Below are 17,674 nucleotides of genomic sequence, written 5' to 3' on the forward strand. Positions count from 1 at the left end.
GGAACTCAGCAGTCCTAATGGCAACACTGCCATCAGGCCTTTTAATTTCAAGTATATGGGACGCAGGACATGGGGGGTCAGATCAGTTTGGCCAGCAGTCTCCCAGGTCTATCCCACTTTCCATAACTACGGGCTGTTGTATATTTGCCCATGTAGTGAACCTCCCGCTCTGCCAATGCGTTAACCTCATCGAGCAAAGCCTTACGACACCCCAGTTGAGGGGAGATAGCGTCAGCCTCAGTTACCGGGTCAGTGTCGACAAGCTGTGCCTCCACCCACGCTAGATCACAACGTATTTTTCGCAGGACAAGAGTGTGTGTGTGTGGAAATGCAGATGCCTCTGATATAGGCCTTACAGGCATCCCACAATACCACCCAGGTACTCACCAACCCCTCATTTATTTTTAAAATGTCGACAACCGCCTCCCGCAAGGTTGCACAGAACGGAACGTCCAACAACGCCATGTCCGGGAACTTCCAAAATGTCATGCCCCCACAAGCTGCGGGTATAGAAAGTGCAAGTAGTACCAGGGAATGGTCAGATAATGTCCGAGGTAGGTGCGTGACATCTGTTATTCACTGTGCTGTTTCGCCCGTCAAAAGTCAATGGTCAATGCGCGACCAGGTACTACGGGGTGCTGAATGAACGGTGTAGGCCAACGTGCCACTGCCAAACAGTCGCCAAGGGTCATGTAAAGCGAAGGTTTTGCAGAGATCTCTCAGAGCCCTAAGGGACAGAGGCTTGGACATCAGGGCATGGTAGGTTGTGTCCAATGCTTGTCCCACCGCCAAATTAAAGTTCCCACCCACAAGGATGTGATCTATATCAAAGCTAGGAATGTGCAAATGGATATTTCGAAAAAATTCAGGAGTGTCAATGTTAGGAGCGTACACATTTACAAGTAGGACCTTATGGTTATCCAAAAGCCCCGCAACCATCTGCCATGGACATCCACCCAGGTCGACAGTGGCCTAAACGGCACAGTTTTATGACTCAAGATACACACCCCCTGTGAGTAGGAGCTGTAACTAGCAAAGTATCGATGCAGGCCCCTCGTGGCTGCAAAGGCGGGCACTGTGCCAGTGGGGAGATGTGTTTCCTGCAGGAAAGCAATCTGCACCGCGTGCCTGCAGAGGTACTGCAGCATCATTTTACCTTTTCGGGGATTATTGAGGCCGTGTATGTTCCAGGATAGAAATGTAAGGCCTAATGAGTTTTTCGTCGTGGGGGCTGGACCTGTGCAGCCATATGTACATGGAGTAAGCGTGTATAGAAACTGCATTGCATAACAGAATATCATTACATCACACAACCCATATGCGTGAAACAACCCTCCCACACCGGCCCAAAAATGCCAAACGAATCCCACAAAACCCTAAACAAAGACCATTACAATAGCAGAACAAATAGCTTGGTATCAACCATGGGAGCATGACAACGCAGCCGCGAAGTACTCCCAGCTGCTAATGGGATTGACACTGTAGCATAGGAGAGTTCAACCCGACTTAAAGAAAGAACATGAGTGATAAACAGTAGAGCAGCAAAACAGCAACTATCTTATATAATCAATGGGGGAACGTTGTTTTAACAAACATGGCAGGTGCCAAAGTCCAAGGCAGTCTCATCTTGCCCTGGGGAAACAGTTTAATGCTCCAAGCAGGCCCAGCATAAAGATCATCATGCCCACGCGGGGGGATTCGGCCAACCAGGGATGTTGCTTGCAGAACTTAATGGCATCACTAGGGTTATCAAAGTTTCGCGCTTTGCCGTTCACCTCCACTCTCAACCAAGCTGGATATATCATGCCATGGCGTACACCAAGAGAAAGGCACGTAGCCTTGACTTCAGAGAATTTTTGCCTGGTTTCCTGCACTGTAGGCGTAAAATCAGGGTAGAGGGACACGACTGCTCCTTGATTCTGTAATAGGCCTTTCTCTCTGGCAAGTCGGAGGGCAATGTCTTGGTCTCTATAATTCAATAGGCGAGCAAATATTAAGCGGGCAGATGCCCCAGGGGGAGGCCTAGGGCCCAAGGTACGATGTGCCTTCTCCACCACAAAGGTTGAGATGAAGCCTTGGCGCCCTAGTAATTCCACCGGTAGGTTCTCTACAAACAAATCTAGCCAACCAGTATTGGTGGATTCCGCAATACTGGCTATAAGCAAATTATTACGGTGCGCTCTGGATTCCAAATTCTCATTCTTTATATCCACAGTCTTTAACCTCCTCTCAACCTTTTCAAGGCGTTTTCTGAGCGTCGCCGTGTAGTCCTCAGTGGTAGAGAATTGATCCTTCGCACCCTCCAGGCGTGATTGGTGTTTGTCCAATCTACTGCTCATGTTGTCAAGCCTAGTGGTCAGTAAGTCAAATCTATTGTCAATGGTGAGAAATCCGGCCCTCAGCTCTCTCAATATTTCCTCCATTCCTGATGTCTGATCTTGCATCTGACCACTCCGTACATCATCCGATTCCCTCACAGGGGTGACAGCCATGTATTCCTGCAGCCTCTTCCCAAAGGGAAGTTTCCGTTGATTGGGTCATCTCTGTCCACGGCCACCAGTGGCTGCCCCCCAGCTACCGTCGGTCCAGGAGTTCACCGAGAGTCGTCAGGGAAATCCCCGAACCACGGGGGCGTTCCAGGCAGCAGCCACTGGGCCAGCAGACCTCACCTAGGCCACCAGGCAGACAACCCCAAGCACCCATGCAGCAGCATGGTACTGCTCATATGGCCAGCGCAGACCATTCAGGAACGTGGCACCCCAACTGAGGCCCCAGCTGATGGGCACTTTGCCAGGTAGACAGCATCAAACATAGAGCCCCGATGCAGATTGGGGGGGCGCAAGGCTCACCCCCATGTCGCCGCTGGTCCTCACGGCGACAGCCAGGCCCGTGTCCCCATATAGCGGGACACGTATCCAGCCACCCCCGCGGGTGTCTCCAAAGCAGCAGAGAGGGCTGCTTTAGGCCGCACCACCACGCGGCCCCCTTGTTTTGCTTTACTTTTGAATGAGCCAAAATATAAAGACTAAAAGGAGTCAAAAAGATTCTCAGGAATGCACTTCTTAATCTGAAGAAGACATTTATTATAGCTTTTTTGCAAGGTTCGTGAAGGAATGCTTGAATAGTAAAAAAGTGTACTTTCAGAATGTGCAACAATAACGTAAAACCATATATAAAGAATCTTCAATTTATAGACAGCAAATATATACATGCAAGGATACAAACAGTTATACTGATATATGGATATATATTCATACACAGTGCAAAGCAAATAATTAATAAAAATGCATCACTGTAGGGCCTGCCAGATGCTTCATCTTTCTCATGCCAGCAAGACGATGACCCAGTTCGACTGCGAAAAAGAGATCTCCACCCTCACAGGATGGATGTCAGGCATTTGACATCTAAATTCTGACTGAGGTCTCAGAATCTCTGACTGCCGATCAGGGCCACCTTTTATATCTTAAACAACCGGAGAAGGGGCTTTCAAGAAAAAACCCTCCCATCAAAAATAAATATTAAAAAATGCTGGCTAGTTTAGGTAAGCTTTGAAAGAAACGCGTTGAGAATTGGCCAAAATCCCAAGGCGTCCCTCCCAAAGACAAACCGTTCCCTGCTTGTACCATAAACATCAGTCTGGTACATTCTTATCGTGCTGACTGCCTAACTCCTCCATATTTTGTACTAGTTCTTAGGTGATCAAGAAAACACGCAGAAATAGAAAACAAGTTGCATAACCTGTTTGTACAGAAAACTACTCGCACCTCCAACGTGGCAGTGAGGCTAAGTTGAACCCAAAATGGAGTCTATAACTAGTGACCACTAAAGTGACAATTGGCAACTAAGCCAAGTGCAAATTGGTGCGACACGAAGTCAGTGGTCAACACACAAATATCACTACACCCCTCAGCAAATGTTCTGGGGAGGTAGGGGTGTGGCACACTCCCTCAGCGTCGCTCTGGGCTTGGGGGGTGAGGGAGAAGGGACCGGCAACCGGCTACCCCGGGCGGACCCGCACCGCTTGGTGGCCCAGCCCCTCAGACTTGCCGTGGCCCCTGTCACCTCAGGGACTCCGAAGCACGTAGGCCTGCAGGCTCGGGCCACAGCAACAGCTGCACCTGCGCACCACAAAATCAGCAGCTGCGTCTCCCCCCCAAACCCAACCGAACCCCCACAGGTCACCCCCACTCCTCAGCGCTTCGTCCTTGACATTCGTCCTCTCTCGGGTGCACTCTTCTGCCCGAGTGTAGGGAGCCTCTGCAGGAACTTCAGAGCCACAACGCCATTTAGGTTGGCGGCTTGGCCACGCCCTATCACATACAGTCCTTGAGCAGCCTTGGGCCGAGGTAATGGGTGGAGCATTGTGCAAGGAAAGCAATAACACTTTTGCAGAATAGCGGCTGATTAGAAAAATAAAACATCCCCTCTAAAAAGCCAGTTATGTTCAAATGAATTAAAATGAATAAATTAAAAGAAGCATTTAACTAGGTAAAAGGGCACAGGCCTAAAATAAAATATGTGTGCCCAAGCAAGGCTTTAAAATGAAGCCACGACAGCTGAACACACGTTTCAGCTCTCTGACATCAGGAAATCCTGCCTTCTCATCCTTCTCTAACTCTTGGCAATGTTCGACATCAAATCCTGCTCAACAACTCCTCAGCAAGAATGTGCTGTGAAGGAATCAGCAGCAATGGTTGGCCCAACGGTTAGCCCCCTACCTGAGTAACACATTCAAATGGCATAGATAAACTCCTTAAGGTTCCAAACAATCCCTGTGCCCTGCCTTACACAAGGCTCCATCTGGTCTCTATTGATCTTCAACCTTTACATGGAAGGCATGGCAGAAAAGGGTATGAAAGTCCACCAAATGGCTGACAATGCTCTAATAAGCGATGTTCAACAACAACATTGAGTGTTTAAGATCCTGCCTATGCACCATGCAAGGCCAAATCTTGAAGGAATACCTGAAGCTCCACTGCCTTAATACCGAGTTTGTGTCAATTGACAATCACAGAAAATAAGCAGAGGTTCCGAAATGGCTCTCCATCAACAACTTCTAAAAAGTGGAAAGTCTCTCTGCATCCACAGACACCAATTAGAACTTAGCTCTTTGCCAGGTTTTCCTCTTTAAGCCTCTTGGCTTCCACCATCATCAGCTTGAACTACAAGGCCTAAAGATTAAAACAAAATACAAAGAGCATGGCACCAGCACTCTATGCTTCGCAGAGTAAAGGCATTCTTCCCAGACATTCACAGTCATTAGTACTCTCAGACCTGGACAGAGGGAATGCCTTGCTTGTCATCCTACCATCCATGACTACCTTGATGAGGCTACTCAATAAAGTACCTAGAATCAAAGGCCTACGAAAATATGTCTGCATGACACAGATGTTATACTTTGAAGTTAAGTGGCTTATGGTACCACAGTGAATCAACTGCCAAATCACATTGGAAGCATAGACTTTCACAAACCCATACCTGGCAAGCAAGCTCAAGATTTAAAGAGACAGATATAAACACCCACTGCAATGATGTCACCAGGCTCAACATCACAATGTATTAAAGAGAGAATAATCAACAGCAAGCTTTTGATGCACCCATAATCTTAACTGCTAATCAATCCATATCTAATTTGACCATTTCATTCTTCAATTTTGAAAGGAATGGAAAATACATGTCTTCAAGGAACATTTAGTTAATAACAATATCTACAAAACCCAAACAATGGTTGGTACATGAAGAGGCATGTAAAGACGTGCCTCCCATAACTTGCATATACAACACTACCACATTTTCTTGTATTCTTTTTGCTCATGTTTTTTTACGTTTTTTACATCCAGTCTTGTCCTTTATAAACACACATACAAGCATACATAGAACCAGCAATGAAAACGGCACAATCCAATGAAAAGGCATAACCCAAGCAAAGTTTGAGGAGTAATTAAAAACACAAAAGGAAATATACCACAGGCAGCATTTGAACGAAATGTACAATTTACAAGACCTAAAAGAACATTCATGTCAACTGACAGATAACAATAACTAAAAAACAAAGTTAACTTTAATTTTAGAAACACTGAAGCCATATGCAATAAAAAGACAAATAATTACACTATATTGTTCCTATCTGTCAAAAAAAATATATAGAAGTCCACCTCTACTCTCAGAATCCAGCTTCCCCTCCAAACACCTTCTGACTGTATCCTTTCCGTTGACCTGTACAGTGCCCCCCTGTCTTTTATTTAGGTTCACGCTGTAGAAATATAACGGACATACAATTACGAGTTCGTATGCCTGATGATAACATTATAATATACAATATGTCACCATATAAATACTATTTGCTTTCTCCATTTCATTGGGAGTGCGCTACATTGTCTTGTACTGATAACTAGAGGTGAGAGTAACCAGGGGTGTGGAATTTAGTGAAATATCTAATTGTCTTGGGACAGGATGCTTCTTAAATCTACTTGTCCTCCAAAAAAAAAAAAAAGTCTACTTGTCCCATTGGTTCCCTTTAGTTCAGCAACAAATTATGGCAGCAATCTCATTATGTAAGTCCTCTGATAATAGCCTCTCTGATTATGCCAGGGCAAATACTATAGTAGACCTTGCATACTAGCAATTTCAAGCCCTGCTATAACAATTTCCTTATTTTTCCACCTTTCCGCAGAGCTTCATACTCGGGCTGGAGGAAGCAGTAAGCAATAGTTCCAGGGCTGGAATGCCTTTGGGTTTGTGCAAGTTTGTGCAAACCTACCAACTTGCATGTTTTAAAGCTCTTCACCAGCTCTTATCTAATCTTTTCACATAGTGAGAATAGTTGGAAATGTATTCCTGACAAGGGCAGAAGTAGAAGTTCTTCAAGAGTTGGGGGGAAAAAAAGGGTTGGAGAGAAAGTGAACTTGTAAACACTCATTAGATTTTTTTCCTGGGCAAACCTACACATGCATATTTCCTTGTGCTAAAATACAGTCCAGAAATATTTTCCAGGAGTACTACTTCACTATGGCAAGTTTTATTTTATGGGGTCAAGCTATTTTTAGATTCCAGTCGACCCTTCTGCCAAGTGGACAAAGAACAGGTGTTCTGTTCATTCAGAAACTGAATTAGCAATTAAGATGCCTTTAAATCTTATTCTTGTCACATTTGTTCTGTGTCCAGAGACAGAGGTCAAAAGTCAGTTTGTCTTCTTGCAATGCAAATACTTTTCCTTGTGAGTGAAAGGCTTTTGGTATCAGGTTTTTCCTAACACACAACATTTATTTAACTAAGTCAGCTTTACAAACATTTCAAAATGTATTTCAGTAGCTGTGAACAACCATTTTTGTACTTCTGTGTGATGAAAGAAAATATTTTAGTAGGAAGAAAAAAAAGTCAGAACATTTTACTTGGTGATGTGCAAACGATAAATGTTTGCTGAAACCCAATTTTCACAGATTATTGTTACTATACGATATAGTTTAATCAGTAAAGCTGCAAGTTAGTGGGAAGGTTTTTGGACATTTCATGGAAATGTACTGTTGTAAATTACAGTGTGCTACCACATCATGCTTCAGTAATATATTTATTAAAAGTGAGTGTTTAAACAAACTGAGACACACTCCTGCCCTGATGGCAAAGCTATTAGTAAACTAAGAAGCAAGTCATGCATGAATCATGTGTACCCCATATGCGGGCTAGATTTAATATACATGGAGCAAACGTTTAGTGTATTTAATCAAACAAAAGAGGATTTTTTTTTTTTAACAGCAGAAATGTTGAATTCACATATTTGAAGGTGCACTCGTGTGAGAATGAAGAAAAAGGCGACTGCAAAATACAATATTTACCTAGGATCACACAATTTGAGACCTGTTTCCAGGTCAAGTACATTACAGTTAGGTCAAGCAGATTATTCAATCTACTCGACCTGCAGGTCTAGTAACATTTTTATGATTTTTCAAGGCCTGCTCTTCCACAGGGAGCATATTGGCACACAAAGAAGTTTTTGTCCAGTGCCAGGAACTACTGTAGCAACGTGTGCTTTTTGAAACAAAAAAACATTTTTTGAATTTTTTTTGCCAATGTTTGCTACAATAGTGAGAGCCTGGCAGCTCCCACAACTATCAAGTGTTACAAAAGCCATGTCAAAACAAGACACGCAAAACCAAAAAAAGACTGTCAACCAATGTCAGATTGGTTGGCTTTGCCAGAGCTTGTTTATTTTCATGTTTCCCATAACCTTGTTGAAAATGGTTACACTGATTTTCCATTATATTTTTGGGAAATACTAGAAAACATCAACACATTTCCCTAAATGATGCTTCAAAGAATCAGTACCTAAAATTTCACATTAATTTAGCAAAACGTTTTTTTCCTACTTGCATTTTTTCTGAACATTTTATTTTGAACGCAAAGAATCGTCAATCTTGCTTACAAGCTTCTGCAAACATTTGCATCTAATCAGAGAGCACTGTGGAAGCATTATACGTAGCCTCATATTGTTAAACTTTTCAAACGTGTGTAAACTTTTTTTTCTGGAACCACTGTCAGTAGTGCAGTGTGACCTTACAACGTTTATTTAGAGCGCTCACCCTAATAATAAAGACTTTGCCTTAATGACCCCATTAATACAAGTTCGAACAGCATTAACATATGCACACTAATATTACCTCAACTGCAGATAGTTCCCTTCCCTGTAAATTGGCAGCCAAAGGGTTTGTGCTCCAGGGGGTTGAGCCTACTTGTCCCAAGGACAAAATAAACATGAAAACTTGTTGTCCTTGACTCCAAACAATATGTCCTGGGTGTTGGGCTATAGGAATTCCACACCCCTCGAGTAACGCTAATGGTCTTGGTGCACATCCTATACCATAATGTTGTTTGCTCTACCATGATTGGAATAGACTGTATAGATAAATTCTGTTGCTCAGTGCATAGTCAACTATGATTCAAGTACTTTTACAACATATTTTATTAAGCTATGCAAAACAGTAAGCTAAAATTAGACTAAGCAAAGTAAAAGTCAATCCAGTAAACCTCAGGTCATTCTCTCAATCAACTCTCTCCCTACCACTTTCTAATCCTACTAACCCAGACATCCAAATTCTACATGATTACAGACTTTCCCTTTAGAACCATTGGGTTTCATATGTCAAACCCCCAGCTCAATCCTGGGCAGCTATGGCACTGAGTAGCAAGGCTTACACAAAGGAACAAGTATTAGGTATTGAATTAGCACCAAAACAACTAAAAAAAAAGAGAAATTGACACGTCATTTGATGAATCCCAAACCAATTTATAAAAATAGGGGTTGTATTTTTATAATAATTTAGACATTTGAATTAAAGCGATCCACTGGAGGGATCCGAAGATATAGATTTTGCGAGAAATAACGAATACGTGCCATTTTACTCAACCATGAACAAGACTTGACAAAATTTACAAACTGGACACTTGAAAACGTCTTTAAAGAAAAATTAGGTAAGTGTCAATGCAGTCTGTTAGAAGTACTTGGGGTAGCCAACTCCGGCAGGAGCCAGTCAGGGTGACCAACTCCGGCAGAGTGCTAGTCAGTGGGACCAACAGGGTCCTCAAGAACAGTTACCTTCACAGGAGCAGTCCTTCAACAGTTTCAGGCACTTTATCCGCGTTGCAATGGATTCCTACAGAATGGATGTGATGCAAAGGATGAAGGGTGCTGAAGATGCTCCAAGGATTCTGTGAATGTGACACTGTTGATGCTGGTCTCCCTGCAGGTGTTCCACAAAGATGTTGAGGGAGTTCTAGTTGCAGGGAGGACATCTCACAAGGTCCTCTACGGTTTGTCTGAAGTCCAGTCATCACTGGACTACCAGGTGCCCATTGTTGTGGTCACAGGCTAATCCTTCCTGCGTCAATACCTCACCTTCTGAGGGTCCCATCAACTCGCCAAAAGCACCCCTGGGCTCAGCAAACTCGGGTACAACTCTGTCCGTTGGGTCTTGGTCCTCGGTGCTGCACGGAGACGGTGATAGCAGCCTTCAGACTTTGGGCTACCAACTTGCAAGGCTTTTTTAGCTGTAGTGTCCCTGTACTGCAAACAGGAGGTGTTCTCTTGGCCTCACTGCTCTCTAAAGACAAATTATGCTTGAACAGAACACGGCAGACACAGTCTTCTCCTTCACTATACACCTGGTACATTCCTGCACTGCAGCCTCTCTTTGCTGGTCTCTCGGTGCTGCAGGGCGGTCCTTCTTCCGAGTCAGCTGAGATCTGAGGTTTGGGTGCCAGGGATGTTCCCTTTATGCTTAGAAACTACCCTCAGAGCAGGGTGTGGTTGGTAGGCAATAGACTACCAGGTTCCCTCCTAGCTGGTGACCACTTCCTGTGGAGTGTGGCATCTTTCTATCCCAGAATGCACCATTCTGCCCACTCCCAAGATAGCATGACCCCTCTCTTGGTGTGCAGATGTCCTTAGCCCACACCCACGGTGTGGCTACCTCGGGCAGGGGTGTGGAATTTAATAAAATATCTACTTGTCCTTGGGACAGGTTGCTTCTTAAATCTACTTGTTCGGTAAGAAAAATCTACTTGTCCCTTTGGTGTCATGAAACACACCATCAAATTAGGGCAGCAATCTCATTATGTAGGACCTCTGATAATAGCCTCTCAGATTGTCAGGGCTACTGCTATAGTAGGGCTTTAATACTTGCAATTTCAATCCCTACAATAGAAATTTCCTTATTTTTACACCTTTCTATAGATCTACATATTAGGACTGGAAAAAGCAGTGAGCAATAGCTCCAGGGCTGGAGTGCCTTTGAGTCTGCAAACCTACTAACTTGCATGTTTTGAGGATTTTCACTAGCTCTTCTCTAATCTTTTCCCAAAATGAGAACGTTGGGGTTGGGAAAAAAGTGGCTGGAGGAAAAGTGAACTTATAAACACTCAATAGATTTTCCAAGGGCCAATCTACACATGCTTATTTGCTTGTGCCAAAATACAGTTGACAAATATTTTCAAGGAGTACGATTTCCTGGTCTACTTCTTAAATTCTTGTGAATTCATGAAAGCCTCTAATTCAAAGACATTTACCATGTCCTTGGCCTCCCCCGCCACGAACGAATCTCACCACACCTCAAATCCTTTCACTGGCTCCCCATAGAAAAGAGAATCACATTCAAGATCCTCATCCACGCACACAAATCCCTCTACAACACCGACCCAACCTACCTCAACGACAGAGTGAACTTCCACACTCCCACCCGTAACCTCCGATCAGCCGACCTCACCCTAGCCACAGTCCCCCGCATCCAACGCACCACCACAGGAGGCAGGTCCTTCTCCTACCTCGCCCCCAAAACCTGGAACTCCCTCCCCACCAACCTCTGCAAAACCAAAGACCTCCTGCTCTTCAGAAAAAAAACTCAAGACACGGTTGTTCGAACAGTGACCCTCCCGTCCCCGTACCCCCCTTACCCCCCCTCACCTTGAGACCCTCACGGGTGAGTAGCGCTCTTTATAAAAAAAATATTGATTGATGGGTGCACTTTTGTAACATTCTTTAAGAATTGGGTCCCTAATTAGTTCTCGCGTTAAAGACATTTTGTTCTTATTAAACGTATTTCTCTCTCTATCAGGTGGTTTTACTGGGAGTTTTGGCACACACAGTAGTTTTGTTCAGTGCCAGGAACCACTGAGGCAATTAGTAACAAAATTGGATGGGTCCCCCATGAAAAGAACATGGACCCCCCCCTTCCAGCCTCCCTCAGGTGAGGTGCTGTGCTGAGAGGCCCCCTGGAGGGTGGCTGCGGGGCCTTTGTTATACTACTGGTGGCAATGTGTTCTTTTTGAGACCAAAATCTTTTTTCCAGTTGGCTTTGCTAGTGCTTGTTTATTTTCATGTTTCTCATAATCTTGTTGAAAATGGTTACACTGATTTTCCATTAGGAATATTTTTGGGAAATACTAGCATGCACCAACACATTTTACTAAATGACGCTTCAAAGAAATAGCACCTAAAATCATAGTAGCAAAACATTATTTTTTTCCTACTTGCATTTTTTTCTGAACATTTTATTTTGAAAGCAAAAAATTATCACTCTTGCTTACAAGATTTTACAAACATTTGCGTCTAATCAGAAAGCATTCTGGGAGCATTATACTTAGCCTCATATTGTTAAACCTTTCAAAAGAGTGTACCCTTTTTATGGACGAGCGCAAAGTGCTCCGTCCATTCTGTAATCTCTCTTTGGGCTTGAAACCACGCCCATGCCACGTCAGTCACTTACATTGGTTCGTGGGCTTGCCTTTTAAAATCTGCTTGCTTTCATTTGTGAAAGGCATGCATACGTCATGCCTTTTCCGGTGTTTAGCCCACCTACAAAGCACCGGTAAAGTCTCAAAAACATACGAGGCTCGATGTTTTCAGCCTGGAGTCCGGACTACTTTATCCGTTTATTTTACACGCGCTGCATTTTACATTGCGCGATTGCGCTGCTTTTTTATTTACAACGCTAATACCTCTATCTCGAACAAATGCGAGACCCGTTGCATTGAAAATGCTTGTTATCAAACTGGAACCACTGTCAGTAGTACAGTGTGACCTTAAAATGATTATTTACAGCGCTCACTCTAATAATGAAGGCTTTTAATTAATGAACCATAAATACAAGTTTGAACAGCATTAACATATGGACACACTTTACCTCAACTGCAGACAGTTCCCTTCTCTGTAAACTGGCAGCCAACTTGTCCCAACGACAAAATAAACATGAAAACTTGTTGTCCTTGACCCTAAACAGTATGTCCAGGGCGTCGGGGAAACTGGTCTGGCAACTTGCTTCCCCTCTCTGCTCCTTGTGCCAGCCTGTCTACCTCAACAATGGGGCAGTCCTCGCCCCTGCTGTCCCACATCTGCTCTTCAAAGGCGGCTTGAACTTTAAAGCCAGGCTTTTGGGATTAACAACTAAGTGGCTTCCTGCAGGAGAGAGGTAACACATCCCTGGCCTTCAATCCCTCATTGTTCCCCTTCCTGAGAGTTGTTGACAGGTTTCTCCAGGTGGGCAGAAATTTGTCTTGTGGAACAGGTCCCAGGTGTGCCAGGGAAGGCACAGGAGTTTTAAAGGTAATAAAGTAACAACTTTGCTGAAGCTGACACTGCAACAAATTACATTAATTTTTGACTCCAGATACAAGTAAGGCTTAATGTAACAAGCTGTTTGGTACCTTGGCGTGCCCACTTTGGTCGCCCCATTCAAGAGTTACCATAGCTAAGGGGTCAGTGTGTAACCATGTACTCGCCAATCAGTTGACCAAGTCTTTCAACAGTAAAAATGGTCCTTTTGCATGTCTTACTGTCCAGACATGTAAAGTGCATGTCCCGCCTGTGCCATATGTTCCACCCTGCCTATAGGACTCAGTAGGTCTTCCCCTGGACATGTTTGTAAGTCATCCTGCTGCAAGTGGTGGCTTTGCCATTGCTCTCAATGGGAAAGTCAGGCTAGCAATGCACAACTGCTCTGTTAGTCTGCAGTGGCAGACTGGGGGACTTGTTTTACCTGAAGGGACCTCCCGGGTGGCATAATCAGCGGTGCAATCCTTGGGGTAACCCTCTAACTTACATGCCCTGGGTACCAGGGAACCATGTACTAAGGACTCGCAGGTAAGTTAGCCATTTCCAACTGGGTATAGCCAATTCAACATACATTTTAGGGTCAAGGCACTGGCACTGAGGTCTGGATAGCAGGCCTCTGTGTACTCTCGAAGTCGAAAAACCAGCAGCATAAGTCAAAAACCTTGGGGTTGACCATACAAATATAGGCGTTTCCTTACAACATTCAACACACCTATTCCATATTCCTCAGAAACTTCGCCCTTTCATTTACTCCACCAAGAAACTAAATGACTCTTTCTAAACTATACATCAAGCATCACATCAATGAACATACTCACTTCAAAAGCCAATACCTTTGATTTCACAACTGATCATTGCCTCCATTACAAGCCCCTGGATTGAACTGACCATCCTGGTAAATCTTTCCTCTCATTCACACCACACAAAGGCCAACCTAAACATGAAAAAACATAATGATGCTTCAAACACTTGCCAATGCCATGACGTGCTCCAAGAAGAAAAACATACATACATACATATATATATATATATATATATATATATATATATATATATATATATATATATTATATTATATATCTCCAAATAAAACATATGGGCAACATTGAAGAAAAAAAAAAAGAGGAGTCCTTCAAACGTGGTTACTTTGCACTGTGGCACTCACAAACGCTCACCAACAACAAGCATAGCTTTCTCAAAAGGAAAAGAAGTGAAGTTAAAGCTAACGCCCTAAGCACTCTGATTCAATTCAAAACACTATGCTCTCCATACAGCCTCCCGGACACGGAAACTTAAGAATCCCCTCAATAATGGTAACAACAGAGACAAAATATACAGAAAAGAGGGAAAAGAACCGAGATAAACAGATGAAGAATTAATCCAATATGATGATCACGACTGTGAACTTCACAATACAAATTTTAACGGATAATATATCTTACAAATAAAAACTAAAAAACATACACAAATACATTTGAGTGTAGTCACAGCTATAAAGTGCATTAAATACATATAAACAAATTAACACAAACGTCAAAGTAATATCTGTAATGAAGCTACTTAATCTTTACGTTTCAGTGGTTAGGTTGGTTGGTTAACCACCTTCCATAGGACCACATACATAAAACAAATTTAATCAAGTGTAAGCAGGTCTACCTTGACCAACAGCAAAAACAAATATAGTTCATAGTAAAAAAGATGATGTTGAATCAAAAAAAAAAAATACAATGGAGACAAAGTAACGCATCATATTGTGCGGCAAAAAAAAAAAAAAAAGTTCAAAACACAGGGTGGTCAGGATGACTGCTCTGGCTACCAACACTCGATATGGTAGGTGACTTGAGAAACAACAATAGATGACTGCAAAAACCACCACAGAACTGCTGAAATATACTTAAGGCAATTAGATCTGTACAATACAACAGAACCAAAGAGCCACCTCGTAACAAGTATGAAATCAGAATTACTCGAGTCCAGGAAAGACATAAATTAATCAAGGTGAGCCACCTCAAACAAGACTCAAATCTGGATGCCATATGCGGATGCTTGTTAATGCAGAAGTAAAACCACATAGTGGAAGAAATGGCTAGCCGAAGAAGCACTGTGAGTGATCCGGCGTCTCTGTGAATCCCAAAACAGAAAAAAGCTCTCCTCATCTCTACCAACCTCACAAGACCAGAATAAAAAAAGCACCTAAAAGAAACACAACACTTTTCAAGACAATCAAAGACTGCATACATCCCCTAATGGGCCCTCCAGTTTCACATGCAATAAACAAGTCTAATATCATCAACCACTTCCTCAAGATTCAACAAGACGACAAACAAATTCACAACCCAAAACACCATCACTAAAATAGACATCCACTCTGCGACCAAACACCCTCTCCCGCGAACCAATCCCAAATGGATAGCCTTTGACCTGCTGTTGCATACTAACCTAACCTCTGGTCAAGGTATCGCTCAATCGAATGTCATTCCCTAATGACCGTAAAACTGGGAAGATCCTCGCCCTACAGTGAAAAACTGCACTGAACTCACCACCTACAGATCCACCAACTTCTTTCCATTCATTGATAAAGTCAGTGAGAAAGCAGTCTTCATCCATTCCACTCAAAATACAGATCAGTATGAACCACCTCCTCCAGGACTTCCAATCTGGTTTCAGTCCAAGCTTCGGCATAGAAATCTACACATCCCATAATTGACTAGATCCTCTTATTTACCAACAATACTGACCATCCTTGATCTCTGCAACGTTTGATGCAGGCAATCATCAAATCCTGACCAAAATACTAAATACATATATATATGCTCCTTTTCCTAAACTGCACCTCCTATCACAATAATTGCCACCAATTCAAACGGGCTGGTACTTCAAGATTCAAAAACTCCCCGTCTCCCGAGATTTACCCCAAGACTCCACAAGGACCCCGTTAATCGTTAACTTCTGAAAGGAAAATATTGATTACTCTCTTAAAGCAGCCTCAATATCCATCAAGATTCTGATGATACGTAACTTCAACTGAAAAAAATCCACTGGTCACGGCAATCCGTGACTCAAAAACTGCCTGAAGTTCATTGACAACTGGATGTGTAGGACCAACCTTAACAGTAACCCGACCAATATCGAATTCCTCCTATTCATCATCAGCAACAAACAGCCACAAACTGAAGCCTGTCTCTCCGAAATTAACATTACCTACATCACACCAACCCTAAAGGATTTACACAGGGTCCTTCTACCAAGCCCTCATCTTATTTAACATCTGAGGTGAGACATAAAAGGCGACCAGAAACAGCAACCCTTAGATAATCTATTAAATAACATTGGAACTCTAAATGACTGGTACTACCATACAAGAAAAGTCTTCCACGGTGAAAAGGGTAAGAGCATATTCAGCGCTCCACTGTTCTCCAGCTAAATTTAGACTATTCAAATGCCCATGCATGCCTACATAAATACAAGGCGCTACAGTTTGTTAAGCATGTGTCGTGCTGACCACGCAAACGGGTGCTGAATTGGACAAAATAACACAGCTTAGTAACAAATACTTTACTCGGCTAAGTGAACAACAAGCTTTGCGGTAGGCGGCACTGTAACAGACATTGACGAAAGGTGGGTTTTAACAACAATTCTATGAAACTACTGTACCACAAACTATCCTATGCACGTCCTTTTCAGTAGAAATATTTTGCTGTCACATAAATATAATATAAATACAAATGTAAACACTGCAGGAGATGGCAACAACGGGGGCAGTGGAGAGGAGACAGGGAAGCACTGAAGCAGATTCATCAGAGGTACCGATGGCACAACAACAGCACCCGGTTCTGCATTATTAACACTAATAGCCATCATCACTGAAACTTGGGCAAGTACTGCCATCACACCATACACAATAAAATGCTCTTTACAAGGGGCCCTCCACACTCCCCTCTAGTTTCTTACTCGGAGCGGGAACTTGCAGCAACTCTGACAGGTCGGGGTAGGCGCGTTCCTCCTGCAGATGTCTTTCGATGATGCGTCCACTGCTTTCTAGCGCCTCCTGCATGGCAGCGGCCGAGGACGGAGCAGAGGGCGGTGTGGGGGCCGGCATGACAGTGAACACCTGGAGTAGAGGGGCTCACAGCAATAGTATCACAATGAGCACTCCAATCCGCGCTCAATGTGCGCCCAAAATGTCAAAGAGGAAACACGCTGGGAGAAAAATTACGTATTTCCGGTAACAGGTACTGAAACTACATGCCAGTAGTTCACTCTAGATAGTCTGGCAGCCATCTTGAATTGGGCATAGATCCTGACTTTACGTGTGCATGTCACTGCAAACGACAAAGCAGGAACTGGAATTTTTACAAAAAGGCGTGATTTCTTTCTGGGAAATATATGCGATTAAGATTTGAACACTGGATACTTTGCAGTAAAATGGGCACTTGACATTTTTTCAGACAGCGTATGAGCGAGACACATGTCCAGAACACTAAACATCTGTTTCATTATGGAATAGGACTATCAGATAATTCCTAAAATATTTAAGAAGTAAGGAAACTCGTGCTAGCTGGATCTGTGTGAGTA

The 17,674-nt window shown here is 43.3% G+C and overlaps 1 protein-coding gene across 2 annotated transcripts in view; it reads right to left on the reverse strand.

The window, feature by feature from the left end:
• The window catches only part of NUP155 (nucleoporin 155), a 546,729-nt gene extending 529,425 nt beyond the window's left edge, over positions 1–17,304 (reverse strand). For both annotated transcript variants that reach the window (XM_069221247.1, XM_069221245.1), the window contains exon 1: positions 17,051–17,304. In XM_069221247.1, coding sequence (XP_069077348.1) covers positions 17,051–17,198 — 148 coding nt within the window. In that variant the 5' untranslated portion in view covers positions 17,199–17,304. The remainder of the gene's footprint in view (positions 1–17,050) is intronic.
• Between the last annotated feature and the right edge of the window lie 370 nt (positions 17,305–17,674).

Source organism: Pleurodeles waltl, chromosome 1_1, assembly GCF_031143425.1.
Source record: "Pleurodeles waltl isolate 20211129_DDA chromosome 1_1, aPleWal1.hap1.20221129, whole genome shotgun sequence".
Classification (NCBI taxonomy): domain Eukaryota; kingdom Metazoa; phylum Chordata; class Amphibia; order Caudata; family Salamandridae; genus Pleurodeles; species Pleurodeles waltl.